Below are 21965 nucleotides of genomic sequence, written 5' to 3'. Positions count from 1 at the left end.
TTTGTCTCATAATTTTGCTCTGTCACAATAAATCCAGTCATCAGAGTTTTATACTTATTGTCTAAAAATGCATGTTGATGCAAAATGTGTTATTATAGTAACTTTTTAAATGAATTAGAGTAATATATAAAATGTGTTCCTCATTTTGAGACTTTATTATGCTATTATTTTTATCACTGAACAGAATTCTTCAGCAAAGATGTTGAGAGTTACAGTATCAGTTGTTCTGCCAGTATGTATAAAAACCTTGAAAGAGAAACCATTGCTGAAGATTAGAAGCATCAGCTCTTAAACTCCACAGTTTGCACTGAGACCAGTCACCCTGGCCTGCTGATCTCCCTAGTGCTTACTTTGCTTATGTTCATTACAGCTTTGTCCTAACAGGGTCACATCACAGTCCTGTTCAGGTTAAAGAGTATAATTGAAACTTAATACATTTTTTCTCCTCATTTTTCCCCATCCAACAGCTGTTTTTGTAGGGCCCCCACACAGTCATTGATGATTAAGGGGCCCCCTCCAGCCACAGTTATTGAAGGTACCTAAAACTGGCTATGTTGTTAATTTTAGTGAAGAGGATTTCCACCATCAGGGCTTAACCTAGGCCGGGGCATTATGTCATTGGTAAAATATTTAATGAAATTGTAAAGCTTGTTACTTGACAAAATACTATAACTAAAGATGTTTGAATTTTGAAGGAGATAAATATGAGTTATTATTACTTACATGCTTTATTAAGTATACAAGATTGCTGTACTAGCTTTTGTTGGTTTGACAGGCATGTTACAAAATATCAAGATAAGATAACTTGCTGTGGTTGGGGGCCCCCAGCGACCGCAGGGTTCGCTGGTGCCTAAAACCGGCTATGGGTACACAGTCTATAGCCTTTGTTTTATCTTCATTAATTATATATTCTGGAAAGACTTGAAATGGTTTCAAGGTGTTCCACCACAGTGAGGTGTCCTTTATTAGTTTTATCAGGTACAAACTAATATTGGCAGTGAATAAAGTCAGCTTTTCTTGATTACCATACCAGTTATACCCCTAAATTATGAGTCCCTTATTTTCTTTAAATGAATCTAAAAAGAAAGCAAATAAAGGGTAAAAAGAACACCCCTGCCTGGTTCCTCTGTTCAGACACAACTTGTCAGAGAGGAACCCTCTCATTTTATTTTTTATTTCCATTCTCTCATGTATATCATGCTAATTAACCTTGTTAATGTATCAGGGAATGCAAATGCTTCCATTGCCCTACTCATAAGATCCTAGCTTACTCTGTGAAAGCTTTCTCTGCAGCAAGCTCCATCAACAACAGCAGTATTTTCTTACACTGTGCTTCTCTCGGGATCATCACTGTTCTATTAATGTTGTAAAGTTTTGGCTCACCTTCACAAATCTACACTGATTCATATCTATCGATTTTTGGCAGCACCTTTACCATTCGTTTAGCTATTATAGACATAAACACTTCAAAACTGAAGCTAGATCTGAAGGATCTTTACTGTCTTTAGGTATTACAGCCATCACAGCTTTTCTCAAGGATGTTGGTGCCCCCCTCCTTTTAAAATACTGTTAAACAAAACCTTCCGGATCTTTTTCATTTTCTTCTCTCCTAGCTTCCAAACTTCCACAGCAATACCATCTATTCCTGGAGACTTTCCTGCAGATTGATTGTAGGTCACCATTTTTATCTCATCTCCTCCTGCTGTAACTATTAATTGTTGAGCCTTATCTACCTCTGACTTTGGCATACATAAGTCTTCAATTAATGCTTCCATTTGTGTTCCTTGATTTCCACATTTCTCTGGCTTTATACACATTTTCATAAAACTTGTAAAGTACCTCTAATACCTGTACAGGATCTCTGGTTATTTTTCTTGTTATAGGCTCCTTAGGTTTAGCAACAACCCATTCTAGTTTCTGTTGCCTAATTCATTGTGCTAAAAATGTTTGTGCTCTGGAGTTGTCAAAAACAGTTGCTTAACAGCAATCTTTCTAAACTCATGCATGTTATCTAGATACTCCCTTATTTTCTCTTTAGCACTCTGCGGTTGTACCTCTTCTTGTTCTGTGAGATTCCCCTTATTCTGCAATACTTTAACCTTTGTCACCCCCTCTAAATAATTCCTGTTACTTCTTAACCATATTTCTTTTTTATTTCCACCGTATTTTTAAACTTCACTTTCATTTTATCCAACTCGCTAGTTATAACTTCTGAAGTAATTTCTCTATTCCCTAATAAGTTCCAAATAATTTCCACTACCCATTCCATAAATTCCTCTCTTTTTAACAGGTAGGTGAGGACATGCCAGTGTCTCATTTTTATTCATTACTCTGCATTTTTCTCTTAGTTGTCACTGGTGCTTGATTTGAAATAATTATTTGGTGGATGTTGAAGTTTTCAATTAAATGCACATTTCTGTGAAATATAATCTCTGTCTAGTCTAGCCCAGTTATTCTACCATGGGGAATAATATATAAATTCTCTCTAAGCTCCTACTACTGAATTTATATCTTCAGTACCAAATATTTTCATAAATTTCTTAAAAAGTCTTTTGTTAGATTTTCCCTTGTAGGCCCCCAGGGCCCAGATACATCCTCACTGCTGCAAATCAAATTCCAGTCCCATCTGTAAGTAATATTTCCTGCTGAAAGCTGATTATTTCTACCAATTTTTTTTAAGCTCCATAATAGCAGTTTTAGGTGGAATGTAAATACATGCCAGGGTAAGCCTCCTCCCTTGCCAGTAGCATCTTAGTACCACACATCTACCATTATTATTGTTTTTCCTCTTATGTTACTATTAGAGCTCCTCATGCAGTTAGTACAAGTACTACCCTTTTCCATTGTCCCCATTACTCTGCTGAGTATCCATTCTAAAACATTTCTTTCCAAATATGTGCCCTGTAGCACTGCTATATGCACTGTCCATTTCTTAATATAATTCAATATTCTTTCTTTTTTTTGTCTATACCTGTGAGACCATTCACATTCCAAAATAATATGGAAAGTGTTGCAATGATAAGAAGTTATTATTCCCACCTATTATATATGACGGCTTTTTAAAATGTTTATTTTGGGATATGTAATGAGTTGGCAGATCATTCACATGTGTGATGAGTTAGCATATTTCAAAAATTCTCTATAGATTACTGTCAGAAATAGTGGGTGATCAGATGGATGTACCTAAGGAAATTATTTGTTTAGCTGGAATACAGGATCTGAAGTGCCTAGATATAGTAAGGCTTTGCCAAGTTAAATTCTGGTGGCTGCCAGAAAAGCAATTAATAGAAAATGGAAATCAAAGTCTTAAACCAGCAGTATTTGAAAGTGCTGAATATTATAACAGACATAAAAGAACTGAAAGTGGGATCCTTAGAAAAATATAAATAGAATAGAAAAATGGAAATTGTGGAAACAATACACACAGAGTAATGTTTTGGAGGGTGTGTGGAAATGGATGAAATGGCCATATTCAATTTGATAAATGCAAGTGTGTTTTTTGGCCATTTAGTCGCTGTATTTTGAGACTTGCTGAAGCAGGTCCTGACATTTCAAATTGGTACCTCTCCATACTTTTGTAAGTACTGTTATGTGCTCTATATGTTTACATCAGACTGTTGATATGCTGCAAAGTTAAATTATAACTTGCATAAATATCTGGAATTTAATAAAGAGTGAAGTGTGATATGTATTATTGGCCATACATGATATAGTTAGTGCAGGCACTGAAATAAAAAGAATATGTATGGTATAGATTGTGGGCAAAGTAGGAAAGATCAGTGTACTCTTCCCAGTAAACATTATCAGTAAGAGATTAGATAATCTTCACGTATCTGGGGTACATAACTACAAGACAGATATTATGGCTGGAGAACTGGGAGACATGACTGAGTAGTAATATTGTGTAATGCTGTGATATAAAGGGGTGTGAGTTATACATTTGAAACTGACTGATCAGAAGCTTTAGATTAATAGTTTTCTGTGAGGTTCTAACTGTATAACTCCTGTAGAATAAAACATCTTGAGGAAGAACAAGTTGGAAGGGAAGTTGTCATTAAGATTTTCTTCCAGTTCTTCACCTGAACGACTTCTAGTCATTCAGCAATTTTTTCACAACCAGTATATGTGCATCTGAACATAAAAATAAGGAATTGGCTAGATTAGATTATTTGTTTCTTTCAAAATCCATGATGGAATTGGGAAGGATCATTAAGGTATTGTGTTATTTGATTTGATGAATATTACTCAATTTTTTTATATTTTACAGAATTCCTGGCATTTAATCATAAGGTGCTAACAATTTTTCATGGATTAATTAGCAGGATATAAAAGAGGTTTGGATCAGTAATGAATTCCCCTTGGTTTCTTTTCCTGTTTTGTAGTTATCCTGTAAAGCCTTTATTTATTTTTTGGATTTTGTTGCAACTTCTTATAAGATTGAAGTTTATGGGGAAAAAGTGGGATGAGCAACTACAGATTGTTAACTTTTACAGATAATCTTAGAAATATATTGGACATAAATTACTGTGTACAAAATTCAAACCCCTTTTGTAGAAAATTTCAAATGTACTGTATACTATTTTAGGCAAACCATATGTTTAGAAAGTGTTTTATTTGTGTCTTTTGGCTTTTCCCGGTTAGGGGTCGCTACAGTGGAACTCCGGTCCGCTAATGATTGGTAGTGGATTTTTACGTACCGTGTTACCAGCCCTGATGCACAACCTTCAATGAAGGCACACCCCATTCACGTATGCCTCCACACAGAAGACGCTCTAGCTGAGAATCGAACGGGACAACGTTTTGCTATGAGGCGACAACTCTACCGTAGCACCACCACCGCAGTTGTATGTTTTTAGAAAGTGTAAAATGTGGATTTTTTTCCATAATTTATTTAATCCAGAGTGACAATCCTTATATGTTAATACTGTTAAAACTCCCTTGGGAATTCCTTCTGATACCAGTGCTATATTAGGTGTATTTTAGTCTTATTTTTTGAAATTATATGAGAAAGTAGGTTCAAATTCCAAAATGGCTATAGCTAAATTTTTATCTAAAGTTAACCTACATAGTACTATATTTTTACCCTTAGTTTAACAAAATAGTAATCAATAATGCTTCAAAAATTGACCTGATAGACTCCTTGAGTTTTGTAAAGAATTCCAGGATTTATTAATTCCTTATCTATATCAGCAATTCAGTTATTCATTGTGAAACAGCTTACTAAAGGAACCAGTTTATTCATTGGCTAGAATGTTATTATTAAAACTAAAACTTAGGAGGGAAACATCAGTTTTCCTAAAAACTGTAGGCCAAGGGCTCTTATTAATTCTTACCATACAAAACCCAGTAAGACTATTAATTTCTTTACAATGCAAACCTTGCCATAACTAGTTCACCCAATACATTTTTTGGCCAGGAAAATCTATGACTTTGGCTAACCAAATCTTGCAAAGCTATTCATTTATTTACTAGTAATGACCAGAAACATGTTTAACATTCAAATATAGATTTTTGGTATTTGATACTGTAAAGAAAGCTTATTTATTTCAGTTATTATTTCGGAAAATACCCCTAAAGCTTTTAAGTATAACACACGGTCTGTTTGATGCAACATATTATAAATTATAGTCAGTAATAAGGGGTCAACAGTCTTTGAATAGTTAAGGGGCATTTATCAAGGCTGTCTATTATCCCTATCAGTACTTTGGATAGTAATCACCCCATTGCAAGATTAATAGAATTAATTAGAAATATTAAGTCAGTAACAGTTTACAGTTTGAAATTCCAGTTTTAGTTTTCTTGATTATGCAGACAATGTTAACATATGTGAAGATATAGTTATCCTTTTTTTAATATTTCGGAACACATTTATCAGATTACTGGGTATTCTGTCAATCCATCTAAAACAAAAGTTATGTTTCTCAAAGAAGAGACTATATTGTATTTAAATGTAACAGTGGAGAACAATATAAACATCTGGGTTAAAACCTTGCAAGAGACAATAACTATGTAGTGGACTCTCAAGAAACATTTTAAATGAAAAAAAAATGTTTTTAACGTCAAAATGCTGACTCTAACTACTGTCTTATTGGACAGTTTTTTCATTTCCAGTTGCTAGATAGTGATTCAGTATATGTCATTTAAAGTAACTGATTATTAATATCCACAAATTTTTTCCCTTCCAGGAGATGTAAGGGTTGGACTGGATGGGGTTGTATAAACATTTAGAAACTAACATGGAAAATCTTAAGAACCAATTGGAGTCTGAAAAGCATTTATTGTTTTCTTTATTATAACTATTCATTGTAATATAATGAAACTTTAGTAAACATAAGAACAAAGGAATAATACCAAGCAAGTAACCGTAGAGACCATAAAATACTGAACCATGTACCCCTTTAAGTAGGTAAATTAAACATACTTGCTACCCTTTTCTAGCAATTAATACCACTTATCTCCCAAACTGAATAGGGCCTTACATGATAAGCCTGGTGTAAATTTTGTCTGCCTGTCTTGTCATTAAGACTAACCTTAAAGGTAGCCAAAGTAGGACTTTCACCTTTACTGGCAACTTACTCCAAAGTGTAGGAATATGCTGTGCTGGGAAGCTATCCCCCAATGAGTCTCGTTAATGTTTTGGTGTAGATTTACATCTTTAGTACAGGTGTTTGTACAGGCACTGATTTTGTGAAGAAATAGGAGGTCAAACAGGCTTGGGTCTTTCATGGCTTGAAAAGCTAGGCACAGGTCACCTTGAGCAGCTGATAGGTTAAAAAACTGCACCTTTTGCAGGACAAATTAAAAAAAAATCCCAACTACTTAGTAAATAAAATGGGGTTCATGCTGTAGGTAAAGATCCAGGTACTACAGAGGATTATGGTAAGGTCTTTCACATCATAACCAAGTAGTTATGCTGACTCCATGTTCAAGGTATATTTCTAGAAGATATAGATACTATTTGATCAGACACCTGAACAGCAACCCTATTTCATGTCAAAGCATAGTTATAATACAATGCCTTTAAGTTCCACACTACATGACGTTTTATAACTATTTACTGCATTTTATTTGTCACTCCTGCTTTGTCTAGTCATTGGGGGATCATCTTTGTGGCCATATACCACCAGTCATAGGTATATGACACCATGACCTGCCCACTAACTCTGCATTATGGTTGTTTTAGGTAACGAGGATGCCTAGAGACATGAAGGGTCAAGTATTACAGCCTGCGGATATAAATGTCCCATGTTATTAGATTAATGGGGGATTTAAAGCAAAGAGGAGCATACAAAAATATAGTATTTAGGTGGTGAATATAGGCATAGACAACCAGGATACACACCTGTTTTTGTAGGAGCTACTGTACAAAAGATGATCAAGCGGTAAAAACAAGAAAAAGAATAAACATAGTCAGATAGGACTTTTTGTACATTAATTTAAAGAGACTATGTACAAATATGAAAAAAAAATTGTGTGGTAGAATGTAAGGTGGTCAAAGAGAATTTGATCCCAGACTGTAAAGCCTATGTAGCATATTATAAATATGCGGAATTACTTGTGGAGAAGGCAAACAGCAGGGAGAGAAGAGTGAAGACACAGAAAGAATATGAAATGAGGACATGTGGTAATGTTACAGCATATTCTAAATGACTAAACAGGTTATACTTGCTCTTGTGATGAATATGTCTGACATCTTTGTTTCATATTTTTTTTTAGGTATCAGTAGCACAGTTGGGACACCACAGTTGCATAACCCAGCACAGAACCACCAGTCTGCTGAGCCTGCGAAGGGCTACAACAAGCCATGTCTTGCTCCAGTACCACGGCTTCATTCAGGACAGAACTTCAGTAAAAGCTCTGAATGTGACACAAGTCTGACAACTCACACAGAGGAGAACCTATATAAATGTACTGAATGCAGTAAATGCTTCTCCGGTCTTGCTGGTTTACAAAGGCATCATGCCATTCACACAGGAATGAAACCATATAAATGTACTGAATGTAGTAAGTGTTTTACACAAAAGGGAAGCCTAAAATATCACCAGAATGTACACACAGGCAATAATGCATATAAATGTACGGAATGCAGTAAAGGCTTCAATTCTCACAGCGATCTGAGAAAGCACGTTGCCACTCACACTGGAGAGAAACCATATAAATGTACTGAATGCAATAAGTGTTATAGACAAAAGGGACACCTAAAGTACCATCAGAATTCTCACACAGGGAACAAACCATATAAGTGTACTGAATGTAGCAAGTGTTTTACACATCTCAGTAGTCTTCGACAGCATCTTGCAATTCACACAGGGTTAAAACCGTATAAATGTCCTGATTGCAGTAAATGCTTTAGACGAAAGGAGCACCTAAAATACCATCAGAATTTCCACACGGGGAATAAACCATATAAATGTACTGAATGCAGTAAGACCTTTTTACACATCAGTAGCTTTCGACGACACCAGACTATTCATAGCGGAGAGAAACCATATAAATGTGCTGAATGCAATAAGTGCTTTCCATACAAGGAAAGCTTAAAATACCATCAGAACTCTCACTCTGGGAACAAACCGCACAAATGTACTGAATGCAATAGATGTTTCACACATCCCAGTGACCTTCGAAAGCATTATACCACTCATACGGGAGAGAAACCATATAAGTGTACTGAATGCATTAAGTGTTTTACACGTCTCAGTAGCCTTCGAAAGCATCTTAGCATTCACACAGGAGCAAAACCATATCAGTGTACTGACTGTAGTAAGTGCTTTGTACTAAAGCAACATCTGTTAGAACATCAACAGACTCACAAATCAGGCAAACCTTATAAATGTACTGAATGTAGTAAGTGTTTTATATCAAAGGGAAGCTTAAAATACCATCAGAACTCTCATACAGGGAATAAACCATACAAATGTGCTGAATGCAGTAAGTGTTTCTCATATCTTAGTAGTCTTAAATATCATAGTTCTACTCACGATACTTCCGCCAAGAAAACAACCTTGCCAAAAGAAATCTCGTCCTCGCGTTGTGGATGACTTAAAACTGTGTAGCTGATCTGATAAGCAACAGAAAACACAATTTCAGATGGCTGAAACGTTTTCTCATGTGATAATAAGAATGTCATTTGGCATTGATAAATATGTGAAAGCAACATTCCGAGCAGGAAAACTAAAGAATAAAGAAAATATCTTCGCTGAAGAGGATTCCAATACAAAAGACACGGAGCAAAATGGATTATTTAAATATCTGTGAATAGATATAGGGTCAGCAGTACCACAGGAACGAATAATAAAAAGACTTACTGGGATGTTTTCAGAAGACAAAACATACTAAAAACTGTCTTGAAGTCTGTTGAGTGAGTCAATAAACCATGCTGTCCTGGATTAGATTTTCTGTGATGTGCTGGTAACCTGCTTGCCTTTGGGCTTTAGGGGTAGTAACAACAACTTAGCAAATAATCCTTTGATTATCCTGCTTGGACCACAGGAGCCAGTCATGTCCTATAATCTTGGTATATTCTGGATCAGAATTAGTTCTGGAGTCCCATTTATGCAATTCTGATAGTCACTTCTGAGTTCCCTTCAGTGCTGAGACCCTGGTTCCAGCTGTCTTTTGGTTTGTGAGCCTGGGTGAACCAGCTGTCTTTTGGTTTATGGTTCCTAACCATGGGGCTATAGGAAAGCAAATCTCTTACCAAATTCAATTCTGCAAAGAAAGAAAAACTGAGATGGTTCAGTATGGGTAACTCCTTTTATTGAATGAGGCGAAGCAGAGCTGAAGCATTTTTTTTTTTTTTGGCTATATACAAGCAAAGTCATCAGGACGTGGTAAAATTTTCAAAGAAATGAATAACAAGTGGAATGTGCTAAGAAGCAACATGCTTTGTGATATGGAAAGTCAATAAATAGAGTTCGGCATTATAGCTCAATTGAAATGCAAGGGGGTTTAGTGTGAGGGAGGTCCAACACAGGAAATACCCCAACATTATTAGGCAATAAATCCTCAAAAAATATATAACAGACAGAAGAGGACACTTTTAAAAAGATATACCACAATTAAAATTTTAGAACATTCTGCAGGTGACTTAGTTAAAAGTCTAGTTAGGATTGCACAGAAGTGGAAAAAGCAGGAAGTGGAGAACAAAAAAGGGTGCTCTCAGGCAAAAATAGAATGATCTAAGGGGAAGACCTGCTTGATTGAGTTAATTGAAATGGGCAGAGAATTTTAAGATAGATCAGAGAAAGAGTCTACAGAAATTGGCTTAGCCACATAGTGTTAGAAGACTGACAGAACAGATTAACAATCATGTTTCTTGACAGAACTAAGTAGACTATATCACTGTGCAGCTGAATTAATATCATATAACGTGCTACCCCCTAAAAAGAGGGCCACAAGCAAAAAGCTACAATGAGTGCATCTAAAAGAAAGAAGTATAATGCAATTTCTAATTCAATATATATTAAAACTAGAAGAATATAAAAAGGGAACAGATCATCAAAAACTCTAAAAAAGGCAGATATGATAAAGGCAACACAAACATGAAAAATATTTTTTTGTCTGACATGGTTTCTAATAAAAAACTAAAAACATTAACACAACTATAAAATCTTGCAAGGTTTATAGAAACATGTAAACGAAATGTATAAAGCAAGACATCCACTAATGACAAAAAAATATTGTGGAGAATTATGAAAGAAAGCATAAAAAGAATAAACCAGAAAAATTTACCATAAGAAAATAGTGTTGAATATAACAAACATGCTGAATGAATCAAAGAGGTAAAAGATTAACAAGTACTAACTCAGAGGATATGAAATGGAATTAAAAGACCATGAAATTGAGACAAAATTAAGAAAGGCTTTACATTACCCAACTTATGATTAAAGATATTAACATCTTTTGCACAATGATATAACCTTCAATAAAAATAACTTGTGTGTATATCCCAAACTACACCAAAATAGTTAACAACAGGAAAATATATAGTCCTCCTTAAGAGTGATGCTGCAAACCATCCTACGAACTACAGACCAATAACTTTCCTTCTGACAATATATATAAATTGTACATTGATATTGATGCAGACAAGAGTTTATAGCAACTGAGAAAAAAATCAATAGTAGCTACAGAATAGAGAGGCAATAAAGGAAAACCAAATGGAACAAATAATTATCAATCATTAAAGCTACGCCAGAGAGCTGTAACTAAGTATGGCATGGCTAGATCACAAAAAATAATCATTTGATAACTTTCAAGACTGCTTATAGATGTATAAAACATGCCCTCCATTGGCAAATTACATATCGGTCACTATGAATAGTGGCAAACTACTTTGCATCTGGGTCATGATAAAGAGCAAATTATTTTCCTAGGGATAATCTGGAGAGAGAGGGAGAGATTCCATGATTCTTTGTCACATCTGTTGTTTGCTTTCCCCTAAACCTATTAAGTTGTTTACTTAATAAACTGTGCTACAGATACAGCTTGACTTGCAAAAAAACAACCTTGCCCAATGGCATCTTATCTATTTTTTGTTGGTGATTTAAAAGTGTAAAACCTGTCATATAAGTAACTGAAAGTACAATTACAAATGGGTTAACACCTTTTCAGATAATATAAGAATGACATGGTCTTGATAAATATGCAAAAGCAACGTTTATAGCAGGAAAACTGAAGCATCCAAAAAAATATCAACCTGTAAGGGAAATGCAGTACAAAAGTACTTGAGCAAGCGGTTGTGTTTAAATATCTGAATAGATGAAAGGTCAACAATATATAGCTTAAGCATATGAGAACAAAGTATAGTAAGGAGCATTTTAGAAGACTAAAACTAATATTGAAAACTGCCTTGACATCAAGGAGTAAAGTCTAAACTGTAAATCGGCTTGCTTTTTTATGTTCTGTTTACATTACTTTTGTGCATTTGGTTCCAAAACGTTTGGATGAATTGGTCAGAAAAACTGTTTCTTGCTTATCAATGATATATAAAAACAGTGGGTGGCATACTTATATAACCCTCAATTTGGAGAAAGTATGGGTCTATTATTTATTAATCTATCTACAGACACACACACACACACACACACACACACACACACACACACACACACACACACACACACACACACACACACACGCACGCACACACACAGTCTGGAGCTGGTGGACTACACACGTACTTGTTGATGTCATCAGATCCAAATATAGTGAAAGTTCTAAAAAACCATGGAAAATAAATCTAAGATGACATCTTTCCTCAGATTAGCAGAAGCATTTCAGAAAGAAATGGTTATGGAAATTAAATCAGAAGTCAACAACTGGTAGCAACAGAAAGTTCCAAAAAAAAAAAATAAAAAAGAATGTAAAGAGTACCACAACAAGAAGAAAAAAAAAAAAAGAAAGAAAAAGATAACTGGAAAACCCATAATTATAGTGACAAGTATAGAGAACTCCTTTAACAGCCACATTTTGGTTGTTTTATTTATGCTTAAGTGGCTAAGGAGATGTGAATGTTTTACATTGGCAAAGCAAAATAGTGGGTATGTACACATTGTTTACAAAATGTAAAGAAAATAATGGGAGAAACTGACAAACGTAAGTTCCAGGGGACAAAACTATAATCAGTAGCACGTCATCTTGCTGGTTATGATATACTTATAGCTGAGATTCTATATACGGAAAAGTACAACAAGTGTTACACTGGGGATTGTGCAAACATGGCAACTTATATGTAGCTGAGAAGCACTGGAAATGTGAAACACAAGGAATTACAGAACGTGAAGAAGCTCAGATCACATGTGATTATCCAGGACCAACAGCCAAGAAAGCAGAAGTAAGAAAAACAGGTATTTAGATAAAAACAAAAAAAAAAAAAACAAAAGTATGATTAATTACTGAAATGACTATACATAGTGATTACAATGTCATCTGTACTGAATAACATAAAGTCATAAAATACCAGGATGTGCAAGCTAAAAGTAGAGCAGTATGGAATAATGACATCCACATAGTTCCTATAGTAGTAACAGGAACATTTTTTTATTTATTTACACTTTGCTGACTGGGTTAATCTTGCCTGTTTACAGTGTGGAGACCTGATGTAGAATTTATACTGAATAGGGGAAATTTTGACTGGGTGTGGAGAAACTTTCTCCTATTCTTTTTGATAGTTGCCATGGGATCTTTTATATCCATGTTTGGTACCACCAGTGCAAGCAGAAGGTGCCTTGGTTTAACGTTTCATCTGAAGGACTGCGTACTCTGGAACATTGCAACCCCCTCCCCCCGTGCTGAACTTTAGTGTTAGTATTGGAAAATTAATCCAACTGCTTGACATGGGAATAGAACCCACAGCCTTCTACATCAGTGCTGTGTGCACTACCAGTACATGAGACAAGGAAGCAGTTCTGCATACATTGCTGGTACTGAGAAGAACATTCTTAAAAAACATCAAAGGCTGAACTAACACTAAGTCCATCGACTTTGTTTATGCCCTGAGTAAGGAGTGGATTACATACCTGTCAAGATATTAGAAACCTAAATATTTGGAACAATTAAAAAAGGCAACCCCTCGCAGGCTATCAAAATTCATAAAGAAGAATGGACTTGAGAAACAAACAAAAAAATTATATATGGTGCAGAGTTTTTGCAGAAAAAAAAGCTGTAATAACTAATATGACCAGTACAATGTGAAAGATATATGAAGATATGTGCAAGCAAAGTCTTTCAAACATGGTAAATTATATAAAGGAAAGGATAACAGCATAACCAGATTGTATTGAGGTGCAATCTATTTGGTGATATGGAAAGACAACAGATTGAAACAGAAGTGACAGACCAACTGACAAATGAAGGGTTTAGTGTACAAACTTTGATTGACAGTATCCCAACACTGAGCCAAACTATTCTCAGGAGATGATGCAACAAGCAAAGCAGGACACTCTTAGTAAAAATATGCCATAAAGTAAAATATAACACCTTCCTTGGGAAGCCTGATCAAAAGTCCATTTCGGATTATGCAGCGAGGGAAGCAGCAGGAAACAGAGAACTAAGAGGATGCTGCCAGCCAAGAAGAGAATGATCTAAGGGAAAACCCGCTAGAGCTGATGGAAATGGGCATACATATCAAGATAGATGAGAAACAGAGCCAGCAAAAAGTGTGTAAGGCCAAACGTCATGACTGTAGTAATCGGAGCCATTGAGAATGATCCATAGAATGCAACAGAAATAAGCAATGTAGCTTAAGTAATAACAGGTAAGGTGCTACCATATAAATACAGAATAACAAACAAAAGGAAGGAAGACAAGTACAGCTTCACTCTAGAATCATTGAGTAGAGAGTTGTAAAGAAAATAAAGCAGGAAGTAGCAAGAGTAGAAGAAACCATCCTAATGACTTGCCTTCCAACAATGTACAAGTTGTATACCAGAAATAACAGAATTTGCAGTTATTAAGAAGAATTTAGTAATGGCAGTAGAAAAAGATAGTAAAAGAAACCGAAACCTGGCTTAAGCCCCATAAAAAATCTGAAGAACTACTCCCTGATGGGTACAGTATCATCAGAGAAAATAGAATAAACATGGCGGTGGCATTGCTATCATGTTCAAAGTCAGCCTTAATGTAGTTCAACTGAACTCCATCCCACCCAATCTCCCTAATTTAGCAGTTATAGCTGCAAGGCTTGATATAAACAAACATAAATCTATTGGCATTATAGCTATCTACCTTCCCCCTGCAAATAACCTCTAAAATATTGAAAATATCCTTGAACAGGCCTCCTCTAACTTTAGCCATTAAACAGTAATACTTGGTGACGTTAACCTTGACTGGCTCACCTGCTCCTCTAATTCACCTACAATTTTTATAAACCTATATAACTTCCATCAATACATACACCACCCTACATGCATTGACAAGCATACAAACAGACATTCCACCCTTGATTGGATTCTGACAAATAAATCTAACATTAACTGTGAAGCCGGCTGTCTACCTAACACTCTTAAGTGATTACTTCCCAGCATATCTAATAAGAAAAAACTCAAATAACTGTAGTAATATTACTTACCGCTACATACGAAACAAAAAACAATTTTGCCCTTCCATCTTTAACACACTCTTAAAACAACATTACTGGGAACCTCTAAAACCTTGCAATTGGACCTTGCAGTGCATTATTTTAATAATATTTTCCTGCAAACATTAAATAATCTTGCCCTACATAGAAAAATTTGTACCAAAACCAGAAAACTCCCTTGGTTAGCAAAAGAGACAATAATATTACTTGAGCATAGGGATAAAGCATGGTCTGTCTGTTATACTAACAGAAGTAATGCTAATCTCATTACCTACCAACAACTCTGTAATCAAGTCAAGAAACAAATCAAACTAGATAAAAAACATACTTTCAATCTTGTCAGGTAAAATACCAAACTAATCCACAACAATTCTGGCAATCTGTTAATCTCATTCTTAATCCTGGAAAACCAACTACACCAGTCCCTAAAACTACTAATACTAAAGACTCTATAGCCACCCAATTTTGCTCCCATGTTATTACCTCAATAACCTCACTATTAAATAAAACTACTAATTCTCCTCTTTCCATACCCACACCTACATCTCAACCACCTGCTTTTTTTCAAATTTGAGCCCATACAAACAAGTTACATACAAAACCTACTATCTATAGTAAAACTGTGCACGCTTGCCAGTAAACAGCTACCTGGAGACTTTCTGAAACTAGCTTCTACATTTGTTGCCTTCCCTATAACGATCCTAATTAACCACTCTGTCTCTGAACAATTTGTACCCATCCATTGAAAAATATCCCATGTCATTCCACTACATAAAGGAGGCCCCTCAAAAGATATATCCAACTATAGACCTATAGCCATTCTTTCACCTTCTAGCTAAAATTCTAGAAAAGTGTATCCACAAACAAATGTTAGACTGCTTCTTGAAGAACAACCTTTTATCTGATACACAACATGGATTTTGACCCAAGCACAGCCCTCGTAAGTTTTACCAGTTCCATTAAATCACCTCAAAAACAACCAATTTGTCTTTGCTACCTTTCTCAACATGTCAAAGGCATTTGTCACTATATCTCATCAAATCCTTTTAAATAAAATGGCTGCCTACAACTTCTTCCCTGAAGCCCTAAACTGGTTGCATAGCTACCTCTCCAAGTGGCAACAAGATACTTTACGGGATAATAAACTCTTCCCCCCAGCTTCCTATCACTGTAAACGCCCATCAAGGATCGATTCTTGGGCCATTGCTCTTTACTATTTTTTCTAATGACCTCACCTTGGCTGCTAGCCCTGCCAATATCATACAATATGCAGATGATGCCTCGCTCATCTGCTCTGCTCCCAGTATTGATGCACTTTAAATAAAAACTCTGACTGCCCTCAACAATATTGAAAGCTGTTTAGCAGCCCACCAACTTAATCCCAACAAAACTAAACTTATGGTCTTTTCAAATGCTTTTATTCTAAGCAGTCATCCATCTCTCTCTGTCTTTTCTTCCAACGGCACTAAAATAGAACCTACTGAGCACACAAAACTACTCGGGGTCACTATTGATAATGCATTGAGATCTGACAAACATACCACTGACAATTAGAAAAGTTCATGTAAAACTTGATACTCTCTGTAGAGCCAGAACCCTGTCTTACCAACCATGCCAGACTAGAAACAGGAAAAAGCCACCTCCTATCTTCACTACTTTACTGTTCACAAATGTTTATCATGTTTTGCGAAACAGAAATGAATAACTGAATCGTGCTATAACAAAGTAGCCAAATTTTCAGCTAACCAGCCTCAAAAATTGTACCATTGTACTGCCTTCTACCAACTCAATTGGTTAGAACTCCCAAACTTACTTAAATTAAATCAACTATTAATTGCCCATACAGTCATGTGTAAACCTGAATACTGCTCAGCTCTCTCTGCCCTTGTTCAACCATATACAAACCTTAAATCTCTTAGGTCAGTAGATTAAGTGCTACTCAAAGTTAACAAAACTTATAACTCACATGGAGACTCCTTATACTGTTACAAAATTGCAAAACACTGGTACTTTGTTTCTCAGCATATTCTATCCATCAGTAATACTCATACCTTTAAACAGGCCCTAAAATAATACTTCATAACTCACTGGATATGCTCCTGTTCTTCTATAGACTAACCTGTCTCTCTTCCTCCTTTTCTGTCTTTCTACCTGATCTCATATAGCCTCATATCCTTCTTGCTGAGGATATTCCCACCTTTCACTGATCCTTTTTTTATCTATTGTTTATATTTAAAAAAAAAGAGAGAGAGAGAGACAGAATGCATGTTTAAATACAATTTTTGTTATTGGTTCACTGAGTTAACCTATTTGTAAAATTGTATACACTTCTTTATGTATCTCACTTATACATTTGTAATGCTATGGTTTTGTATACCTATGTTACTTTCTGGAGCTTATCTCCCCGGGTCTCCACTGAAAACGGACAATTTGCCCATTCGGGCATTACCCGGCAAGCAAATGTAAAAAAAAATAAAATAAATAAATAAAATCATATGGAACAAATGATCAGTTATTATTAAGCAAGCCGTAAGTGAGAAATGGAAATGTGGGCTGAAACCGTAAGTGAAAACGGGAAATGTGGGCTGAAACCATAAGAGAAAACTGGAAAAGTGGGCTGATCTTAATTATGGCATGGATAGATTACAAAAGATTCAGCCAGAATGCTTATTAATGTATAAAGTACATACTCCATTTATAAATTACTTGGTTTTCTCTAAGAAACAGTGATAAACCACTTTACAAATGAGTCATGAAGAAATGCAAATTCCTGTTAAAAGGATAGAAAACCAGAAAGATATTTTCCAGGGTCATTCTTTGCCATCACTGCTGTTTTGGTTTGACAATAACCCGTTGAAATGTTTACCTTACAGACTAGTTTATGGTTATAGCTTGACTTCTAGAAAACAGTTTTGACAAATGACATTTCATTTATTTTGTAGATCACTTAAAAGTGTATGGCTCATCAGACAAGCAACTGGAAGTGCAATTACAAATAGTTAAAACGTTTTCAGATTAGTTAAATATGATGTTTGGTCTCGGTAAATCTGCAACAGTAGCATTTATAGCAGGAAAACTGAAACATCAAGAAAATGTCAGCTAGGGGAGGAATATGATGTAAAAGAACATAAACAGAAGGGAGTATATAAAGATCTGGGAATAGGGGAAGTGTCCGCTACAGCATGAATAAATGAGAACAACACTTAGTAAGGAATATTTTTACAAGACTAAAACTAATATTGAAAACTGCCTTGCTATTTAGGAATAAAGTTCAAGCTATAAATCAGCTTGATCTTCCTGTTCTAACTTTCACTTCTGATTGTTTGGCCCCAAACAGTGTTAGATTATTTACACAAGAAAATGAGAAAATTGATTCTTGTTTGTCAAATGATTTATAGGAACAGGTCACAATAAGTCCTTTGGTTTAAATGAGGTATGGGCTTCCTTGAAATTGACTATATGTGTATGTCTGTAATCATGAGACTGCATACATGCATGTATCATCAGATCCAAATCTAGAGTTTTTTCTTCATGGTATAGAATTTAAGAAGATATATTTCTTTAGAGTAGCAGAAGCATTTCAGAAATGGGCAGATGGAAATCCAACTACAAATAGACAAAAAAGGTAGCAATGAAACACAGCAAAAAATAAAGGAGAGAATATAAAGGTCATGGCCAATATAAAAGGAAAGAAAACTACAAAGTTCACAATTGAAGTGGAAATTATAGAGAACTACTGGATTAACTATGTGCATGCTGGTTTACAAAATCTATAGAAAAAGTGAGAACAACAGGCAATTGTCGTTCCTGTACTACAGAGCTTGAAACAGTTGCACATCTTGTTACTGATTGTGGTTTACTCATGACTGCAGGTCCTGTGCATTGCAAGGCAGCATAATTTGGTAGGATTGTTGCACTGGAGACTGTGCAAACACTGCATCATACAAATAGCTGAGAAGCATTGGAAACTGAGCTATACAAACATATACCTAACCCAACGTATCCCCTCTTTCTGAAGTAGGTTGCCCTTCCCTATCATGCAGAGTACTTCCTGAATGGGTGGTCACAAATCACTAGGAATATGTGGAGAAAGTCTACTTCAGGTGGACATTATGAGTCTCTCGTCAGTACTGGGTAATGTGGCTGACCACCTCAATGGTTTCCTTTGGCCTTAAGCTTAGTAAGAGTCTATGAACAACAACGACTAAACTGAAAATGAAAATCTGATCACAAGGGATTGTCCAGTACAAGTAATCAGAAAAGTTGAAGCAACAAACTCGGATTTTGTAGTTAAGGGCAAAAGTAGCATTAATTATTGCAATTGCTACACTTAGTGATTGTAATGTCCTGTATACTAAGAGATGTAAATTCTGAAAATGCCAAAATGTGGAAGCTGAAACTAGAGCAATATGGAAAAAGACACTAGGGAATTCTAAAAGTAGTGGAAACAAAAGAGGTAATAAAAGAGAATTTTCAGGCTTACTTGTGTTTGCTAACAGTACAGGTAACTCCATATGAATTTTAGATGGAGACCTTCCTTGGTACTTTGCTGGAGCTGAGAAAAGAGCTCATGACAGTCATCAAAGATTGATGCAATACTAATTTCTTGAACTTTAATCATAGCCTGACCTGGGAATGGGGTCCATTCCTGTAAAGGTATTAAACTATCTCAACATTTAGATAAGTTAAAATGAGAGAAGCTAAGATGCTAAAAGCTGCACTTCTCAAAGTGTCCTTAGAACTTGTTGCTTAGAACGTATCCTATTCACTTAGTATATAAATCATCTACATTCATTGCAATAAAAGGTCATGCCTTTCAGCAGAACAAAAAAGTAATAAAAAAAATCATAGGGTATAATAAAAAATAAATGGGCCAGAGGGCTTTCATCCTGAAGAAGGAAGAAATGGGTCCAGCAGATACATGAAGGAGAAGACACTGGGTAGACCATGTGGACTGGCAAATAAGTGTAGTATGAATGTTTACAACTTTTTCAGATGACATGAGAATTACATTCAGCCTAGATGAGCAAAATCTGATCAGTGGCTCGGGCACTGAAGGAACTTGGGGGGGTTATGAAGGAGGATAAATTGTCAGCTTACGCATTTAGGGAGGGTGGGGTTTCTGCCTGTAATTTGACACTCAACCAATGATGAAGGTAGTGCTGTAATCACACCACACCCAGATTGCCACGGAATTTGGCATGAGCGGTGGAACTTGAGCTGTCTGATATTATGAGTTGTGTGATACCAACAGCTCCACCTAGTTAGAGCATACCAGTCAAATCTTTGGCATTCATAACACTGCATGTGACCTTGCCAGTTGTTTCTGCTTCATGCTTCCACTTTCTCTTTCCAGCGCACCAAGGACCACAGCTATCCAAACCCAGGGGAGGAGAGGTAGTACCAGGAACACTAAGTTAGGAGTGGTTGGAGCAACACTGAATATCTGATAATCAGTGGCAAGGCCGCGGTGGTGCAGCGGTTAGCATTGTCACTTCACAGCAAGAGGTTTTCCCATTCGATTCTCAGCTGGAGCACCTTCTGTGTGGAGTCTGCATGTCCTCCCTGCGGTCGAGTGACATTTAAAGACATGCAGGCAGGTGCATGTGTGAATGGCTGTGCTTTGAAGGTTGGGCATCGGGCTGGCAACTCGGCACCATAAAAATCCACTGTCAGTCATTAGCGGACCGGAGTTCCACTGTGGTGACCCCTAACTGGGAAAAGCTGAAAGACATTATTTTTTTATTAGAATGGAACTTGGCATTGAGAAATGTATAGCGAGAATATTTGTGGCTAGAAATTGATACATCAACAAAAGTCAGCCTAAAGGAGGACTGTGATAGAAAACAAATAAAGCAAAAAGTGTGCATGTAATAGCAGAGAACACGAGCAATCAGCAGTACAGCATAATCAGATGTAAACAAGCTCAGTAAGGAATATTTTAGAGGTCTGTAGCTAATAATGAAAACTGCTTTGACCTATAAGAATAACGATTGGGCTAGAAATCAACTTGTATTTGGCGTGATCAGTTAGCCTCAAAAAGTGCTGGTTCATTTAGATTATAATTGCTATTTTTCTAGATGTGCAGTCTGTGCCCAAAAGTGTGACATTATCAAGGGGAGTGGCAGTGTGCAAAAGTTTAATCTTTTGTACAAGCATAAACAGCAAACTGTCCCACAAACACGTAGATGTACTGCATATTTAAAAGTCACAGCAGATATTCCCAGCACAACTCCAAATCTTGTACATGGAGCACATGGAAGAAGAAAAACATCACAGATACTTCCATAACAGGACTAATATAAATTATGAGTGTTGTTTAACATTTACTTTCACTGTATTTAAAAAAGTCACAGCAGAAGTGAGTGTTGTTTAGCATTTACTTTCACTATATTTAAAAAAAAGTCACAGCGGAAGTGTCTGTGCAGTAGCAATTAACATCCAAATTACTAGCATCAAATGCCAGTTTAGAACACATACACCATACCTCTCAAATGTCCAGATTTTTGCCACATATTTTCAGTCTGTTCCTCAAAATTTAGTTTTTCTGGCAGGATCTTTGGCAAATCAGTGAGGACTGAAGTTACAAAATATTGACCGGCAATTGAGTTTCAGACTTTATACTCTTCAGAAAATTCATGCTAATGCAAAAGCTGTTGTTCTATCAGCTTTCTACATTTGTATGAGGAATGTTTAAAAATTGTCCCTATTTTTGAACCTTTGTCACCCCCATTATTTATGGCTTTCTCAAGTTTTCTTGCTCTAAGAGGTTGAGACGTGTGACACACACACACACTGGACATTACCTAATGATATATTTATACAAACTTCACAAAAGAACTGTCACCAGCTACTACATAATAGCTATTTACTGTGTATTAAAGAA

At 35.9% G+C, this 21965-nt stretch overlaps 1 protein-coding gene across 1 annotated transcript in view; it reads left to right on the top strand.

Moving 5' to 3' along the window:
- LOC122814364 (zinc finger protein 208-like) overlaps positions 1–21965 on the top strand; it is a 441663-nt gene that overhangs the window by 228006 nt on the left and 191692 nt on the right. The window contains exon 11 of the mRNA XM_044086948.1: positions 7717–9034. Within this exon, the coding sequence (XP_043942883.1) occupies positions 7717–9034 (1318 nt within the window). The remainder of the gene's footprint in view (positions 1–7716; positions 9035–21965) is intronic.

This window comes from Protopterus annectens, chromosome 10.part0 (genome assembly GCF_019279795.1).
Source record: "Protopterus annectens isolate FY-2018-M chromosome 10.part0, PAN1.0, whole genome shotgun sequence".
NCBI lineage: Eukaryota > Metazoa > Chordata > Ceratodontiformes > Protopteridae > Protopterus > Protopterus annectens.
The sequence above is the reverse complement of the archived record's forward strand: the minus strand, read 5'-3'. Positions and strand labels throughout refer to the sequence as shown.